The sequence below is a fragment of the Penaeus chinensis genome, chromosome 23, assembly GCF_019202785.1.
Source record: "Penaeus chinensis breed Huanghai No. 1 chromosome 23, ASM1920278v2, whole genome shotgun sequence".
NCBI lineage: Eukaryota > Metazoa > Arthropoda > Malacostraca > Decapoda > Penaeidae > Penaeus > Penaeus chinensis.
Window position 1 is genome coordinate 8,514,114 of NC_061841.1, and position 7,154 is coordinate 8,521,267.

Sequence of the window (7,154 nt, forward strand, 5' to 3'; positions counted from 1 at the left end):
CTGGACAAGACCACCAACTTACACAAATTATTTTTAGCCATTTGAAGTCATTTTACTTTTAGTCTTGTATCAGATACTAAAGTATTTAGATTATTATTTTCAATCAAGATCCGTTTTTCATAGTCCAGCTATGACACTAAGTATTAACAGCAAAATTGAGTAATAAGGCTTAGCTTCACAATCACTTATTCTGTTCCTGTATGCCATGTGCATTAAGCACAGCATATTCTATTAGCTCCATGAACTTAATATAACTATATATTTTACATTGGTATCAATGGTAATCAAAGAAAAAGTAAGAAAAGGTCCCTCTTTATTAAGAACCTGTACAGACTCTTCCAAATTCGACTAACCTTATAGATCATGCTTTGGTACGACAAGTCTTCATAAAGGGACATTTATTTTTTATTATTATTATTATTATATACACAATCTGAAATAAAAATGGAAAAAATTTCATGTTTTACTCTGCAGGATGTGTTCTCAAAAAAAAAAAAAATGTTGACATTGGCTGTAACATATATACATCATTTTCTCATGTTAAAGTCCCTTGGGGCAGGAGCAAACCAAGTAATCATGTGCATTTCAAAAAGATAACTTAATTTTGCTCTTTTAACATAACGTGCTAGGGTCACAGCTTGACTACCCCCGTCCCAAGGTCCTCCAACAGCACCCCCCATTTAGCAATCTACCCTAGCCCACTGGTTGGTTGGTTGGTTCCCTAGCCTGTCTTCCAAAGGAAGGACATCGTCTTGTTTAGGCCTGGAAGGTGGCCAGGAAGTCTGTGACGATCTGCTTCAGCTTGGTATCGCTCTCTGGGGTGATGTGTCCCTCCTTGGCAATGTTATCAAGGAGTCCCTGGTGGCTGGTCTTCAGCATGGCCATGAACTCCTGCTCGAACTTGGTGATCTTGGAGGGGTCCAACTTGTCCAAGTGTCCACGCACACCGCAGTAGATGACAGCAACCTGTTCCTCAATGGCCATGGGCACTGAAAGGAGTAAATTAATATTTTTGATTATACAATAGTGTGCTTATGACATGTATGCATTAAAACAGACCATCTAGGTCACAGACATACAAGATGCTTCAAAATAGTAACTTCAAATACTTAACAATTTACATCTACATGGTTGATAAATTTCTTTGCCAGGAAAGCAGTACTAGGCTTATATTCAAAGGTACTAGTTGCTTATTAATCACTTATGACAACAGGTCACTTGCCCAACTCATTTCAGATTTTTGTAAAATGTAAATTTTACAAAAAATTGCTTCAAGCTTTTCAATTTCATATCAATTCATTTCCACTGTCACTGCGCCTATTACACATGTCCCACATCTTCCTTACCATACTGTCCTTGCTTCAGGAGCTCAGTAAGACGAACACCACGGTTAAGCAGCTGTTGGGTGGAGGCATCCAAGTCAGAACCGAACTGGGCAAAAGCAGCGACCTCACGGTACTGGGCCAATTCCAGCTTCATGGAACCTGCTACCTGTTGTGAGGAAAAATTACCATAATCAGAAAACAGTAAATGAAACCAAGTTGGAACTGCTTCAAAGTACACACACTAATGGGTGGATTATTCCCAAGTGCCACACTGAAAGAATAAAATTATGTGGTAAGGTTTCAATTTCAAAGAAATTCTACTCAAAATAAATCCTTTGCATACCTGCTTCATGGCCTTGGTCTGGGCAGCTGATCCTACACGGGATACAGACAGACCGACGTTGATGGCGGGACGAATACCCTTGTAGAAGAGCTCAGTCTCCAAGAAGATCTGTCCGTCAGTGATGGAAATCACATTAGTAGGAATGTAGGCAGACACATCACCGGCCTGGGTCTCAATGACGGGCAGGGCAGTGAGCGAGCCACCTCCATTGGTGTCGTTCATCTTGGCAGCACGCTCAAGGAGACGGGAGTGGAGGTAGAACACATCACCAGGGTAGGCCTCACGACCGGGAGGACGACGCAGCAGCAGGGACATCTGACGGTAGGCCACGGCCTGCTTGGACAGATCGTCATAGATGATCAAGGCGTGCTTGCCGTTGTCGCGGAAGAACTCTCCCATGGCACAGCCAGAGTAGGGAGCCAGATACTGCAGGGGAGCAGCATCAGAGGCAGTGGCAGACACCACAATGGTGTACTTCATGGCATCTGAAAAATTGAATAATGTTAAGTCAACTACTTGTAACATCAAAAAATCCAAGATGTGAATTTCACCCAATTACACAAATTTAATTAACAAGGATTTAGGTATACATATCCCTTACCAGCATCAGTGAGCCTCTTCACAATCTGGGCCACAGTAGACCTCTTCTGGCCAATAGCAACGTAGATACAGTACAGTTTCTTCTTCTCCTCGGCAGCATCGTTGAATCGCTTCTGGTTGATGATGGTGTCGATGGCAATGGCAGTCTTGCCGGTCTGACGATCACCAATGATCAACTCTCGCTGGCCACGACCGATAGGGACAAGAGAGTCGACGGCCTTGATGCCAGTCTGCATGGGCTCCCTCACAGAGATACGAGGGATGATACCAGGGGCCTTCACACCCACACGAGCCCTGCACAAGATGAAACAAATATATGATTGTTTATAACCTTTCATAATCAATACTATGATTAGTGATATAGGAAGTCTGTTCTGGTCTGTTCTGTATTTTCAATAGCAAATATGTATTATCCAATACTTGAGATAAAGTAATATCAATCAATTGTAACGCTCACCTCAGGCCACCAGTGATGGGACCCTTGCCGTCAATGGGGTTACCCAGAGCATCCACAACACGGCCAAGGATGGTTTCACCAACAGGCACGTCCACGATGGCACCGGTACGCTTCACGATATCACCCTCACGGATAAGCTTGTCGTTACCGAACACGACAACACCAACGTTATCCGGCTCCAAGTTGAGGGCCATACCTATGGGTAGAGGGAGTTCTTGTATCAAGTTGTCAAGCATCATACCATCATACCATCATTTATATCAAACCACAAGACAAAAGCTAGACATGAAAACCTAAAATAACCCAATTTACTAAGTGCACTCATATGCCAATACAAAAGCCATACAAACCCTTCAGTCCAGAGGAGAACTCCACCATCTCCTCAGCCTGGATGTTCTTCAAGCCATAGACACGGGCAATACCGTCACCAATGCTCAGCACACGTCCTGTCTCTTCCAGGTTGGACTTGGGAGCAGCACCTGAGAACCATTACAATAAATCATTCAGTTGGTCATATCATATATCTGCATTACAGGGACATCTCATTTAGTCCCATTTGAATTAATATGTATGCTCTAATTGAAGTTTAAATCAATAGATTCCAAATTGGAGCACCAGCATAAAAGAAAAGGCAATAGTTTAACAGACTTAATTTAATAGCACTAACCTTGTGTTCAATTAATTACAAGAGCCATTTTAATATATCAAAAATTCTTTGTCTACTTCCTTATTCCATAAATTTCAAGACTAGGCAACAAGGAACCTACCCAGGATGCGCTCCTCAAGGATGGTAGACACTTCAGCCGAGGACACCACATTGCTGGTGGAGAACTTGCGGGACACAATGGCCGCAGCTGGGAGGACCTTTGCGACCTGGAAACAAAGAATAATAATTAGAATCTATGGTATTATAATAAAGAGAATACCTGAAAACTGATGGAACACCTCAAAAATTACTCTTTATACACACTACCACCTAATGCAGAGGAAGCACACAAGCACACAGATAAGCACAAGAAAGCTATGTTCTTGAACTCTACAAGTACAAACTTACAATAAAAAGGAAAACTTTCTTGGTAGAGTGCATGCCTAAATATAGGATGTACATCTTTCTCAAATTAGCCTAAGAGAAAACAATTAGCAAGGATTTCATGTGGGAGGTAAGGAGGGCTAGGTTCAGAACTAAGATTTGTCCTATGCCCTAAAATGTAAATAAACAAAATTTCCAACATTAACTTGTATAAATATTCAATACTTTGCATTTTTCCTAAATCAAATTTTATAGGAAAATATCTACAGTAAACAAGTTTCTTTCACATACAACAAATGCAGAAAATGTGTTCAATTACAATTTTAATTCTTGTAACTTAAAACACCTCCAAACTACATTGCACTGTAAAGTCAGCAAGGTCTTACATAATTACTGTGGCTTGAATATTGGATAAAATTAATAAAAGGGGTTTATACAAGGGGATTCTAGCCAACCAAATCAGGATCTCTATGGTATGGATGCACAAAGCTAGGGCAAATTGAAGGGGATATTTTCACAGGGCAAAGTACTGCACTGGTTTGTACAAGAAATAACCTCCAGACGACGAAGTGTAATGCCACAAATGCAGAAAAGAACAATGGAAATTACCGCTCAGAGCCCAAGTCCACTCGGTAAGTTTAAGATACTAAGACTTAACCCTCTGCAAATGCGTTCATGTCATGGCATGCCTGGACTATATTTCGGGTGGCATGTGCCATGGTGCAGCGGTCTTGTCTTTCATGGGTATATTTGGTCATGCCGCGCACACTACGGTGCCAACAAGATGCCCGGCAGCAGGGCCCAGCCCACTATGAAAACAGCCTGGGAGAGGGCTTTCGCATCAGGAAACCACCCAGTGCCACTAGTTAAAGAACTATTCTTGCTATAATATACATTTTCATGACTGTGCCACTATCAGTGTCCATCAGCTGACTTCTCCAGCAGGTGCAATCCCTAGAAAGTTTACAATTACCGAAATTGCTCAGGTTTACATAATATTGGGAAATTCCAAGGATACTCATTAAGAGTATTTACACCTAAAGATTTACACAATTCTGCTGGGTAAATGAAGTTTGAGATGATAAATAGGTCCCAACAACTGCTACATGCAGTCTCTTTGGATCTTCCAAAATCCAGTCAAGCCTGACCTTCCCTAACAGATAACTTCCCTGCACAGAGTAGGAAATGGACATCTTAGAGAGCACAAGAAATAAGAGTAATAAACATGTACAGCTGCTGCTGCCTCTTTTACAGCAAAATTAAAATATTCACTACATATTGCCACTCAATTTTTGTGGCAGTTGGCACGAAGTACTAATAAAGGTGTTGAGGGGGTGGGGGTGGGGGGTTATACACCCTGTCTAGGAAATAAATAGAATGTAGGAATGGTTAGGTTTGGATTTTTGAATTCGCATGATGGCTTGGTTTTGAGACCACATCTACGTTGCCAAGGCTTTTTCTTTACATAGCCAAGTCATTATGTAAATGTATACCATTTAAATTTATATCAACAAATCAACACCCTTACCTTAAACTATGGTTGGACCACATACTATATTTGCACTGAACATTGGCAATCTACCATTACCGTTTCTTGATATTGCCACTTAATTTTTGTACCCAATTATTTTCAATAAAATCCTAGGTCTATAGCTACATCCATATTAAAAATAATCATTCTAAAACCAAGGTAAAGACTGTACATAAATTAGCAAAATATAAGGCAAGGCCAATACAGCCCCGAAAAATAAATATGAATCTAAAGCAAAGGTTTGTCTGCATCTGCAAGAACAATGAATAGAAAAGCCAAAGCATTCCCAAACTTAGCCACATGAACTTGTGGTTATTGGCAATTGTTTTGGAACACCTTTGCATAATCGCAATGATTTTGATATGAATGGATTCCTTTCACTAGTACACAAGAATATACTAGAGTGATAGCTGGAGAGGGCATGAAAGGCAACTAGGAAATTAAGGGGTAAAATATGAACAATAAATTGCTATAGAATACATACAGAAAGTCACTATATTGTCTAGTGCAGAGGGCACTGAACATGACCCCCTTTTGGGGATGCCATCCCCCCAAATCCCTAGACTCCTTCAAATACACCCGACATGCAGGAGCACCTGATGCCGAGTGTCCTACACACTCCAGCCATACATATGCAGATTCTTTGATGTCCAGGGTGGGCTTTGCCTATATATTGACCAATTCTGTATATTAATAATTTACACAGCAATTCCCCCAATATTATTTATGCCTTCTCCCGGCTATCAGAGCCAAGATTGAGGGTCTGGGCGGATTCTGCAGTATGATTTAATGTGGGTTGCGAAGCAAGATGAATACAATACCAATATGATTGGTCACAGGAAGAGCTTCCAAATACTTAGGTTTATAAATGGATAGCAATTGTGGCTTTACTTTCTGCCAATTTGGTCTAGCTTTAAAGATTTTTTTTTTCTAAGGTTTTGGATTCATCTTCATTACTATTATCATTGCAGCTCAGGTCCTACTCAGAGCATGGTATTTGTTACCTCTAGAGTCCCAAATCCAGGGTATCATGCAGAACCTTAGTCCAAAGCTAACTTTTCCTACATAAATATCTATTCCCTAAAAAGGGAGAGCAAAAACCCGCCCCTGTACCCCACTTTACTAGGACTGTTCCAACTTAAAGAAAATGCAACGTTAAGAACTCAGGCTGTGAGGGTGTTGTGGGTATTCAGCATTAATATTTGTGGTAAATCAGGCCATGGCAGATGTACCTGTATTATCAATGACTTTCATATGTATTTCTGTGCGTTGCTCTGTAACATTATGCAGAAACTTTTGTCATTTTGCGGAAACTTGGAGGCCCCTTCACAGCTGTACCTGTATTTATTACTACTAAATAGATAGCCATATCCATTTTCCCCTGTCGCGTTCTTGATAACATTAACCAAATTAAAAATACTCTATAGCCATTTTAACTTAGGTTAAGGTATCCTGACCTTTGTCCATGCAAGAAAAGCTGGGGTTGCCGCATCACTTCATGTGGTACCATTGAATAATTGCAGCCTACAGTCAACTTGTTAAATTAGAGAAACAGGGCTAGAAGCAGTTACTTCTGTTGCCCTCTGCTACAAAACTCTGATGTAGTATTTGGCAGGTTTCCAGTCTCTTACATAAGACTGCTCTCCACAAAACCCATCGAAAGGGACGTACTATGTTAAGAGAAGCTTATTAGGATGTTCTTACAAAACACTTTGTTAAACCATAAACTAAACCCCGGATTCTGAAACATATTATTTTACCGGCAGAATTCAGATCTCTCTAAAGTGATTATGCTCTCACGCTACAAGCAGAAAGGAACAAGAGACTAATGAAGCTCTAAATACTACTCAGCCTAGAGCGTAGTGAAC

At 40.7% G+C, this 7,154-nt stretch overlaps 1 protein-coding gene across 1 annotated transcript in view; it reads right to left on the minus strand.

Moving 5' to 3' along the window:
- Positions 1–296: 296 nt before the first annotated feature.
- Positions 297–7,154, minus strand: part of LOC125037362 (ATP synthase subunit alpha, mitochondrial-like) — a 7,379-nt gene continuing 521 nt past the window's right edge. The window contains exons 2-8 of the mRNA XM_047630470.1: positions 3,493–3,598; positions 3,076–3,204; positions 2,726–2,921; positions 2,270–2,562; positions 1,669–2,153; positions 1,347–1,491; positions 297–989 (exon numbers count right to left, since the gene is read on the minus strand). Coding sequence (XP_047486426.1) covers positions 757–989; positions 1,347–1,491; positions 1,669–2,153; positions 2,270–2,562; positions 2,726–2,921; positions 3,076–3,204; positions 3,493–3,598 — 1,587 coding nt within the window. The 3' untranslated portion in view covers positions 297–756. The remainder of the gene's footprint in view (positions 990–1,346; positions 1,492–1,668; positions 2,154–2,269; positions 2,563–2,725; positions 2,922–3,075; positions 3,205–3,492; positions 3,599–7,154) is intronic.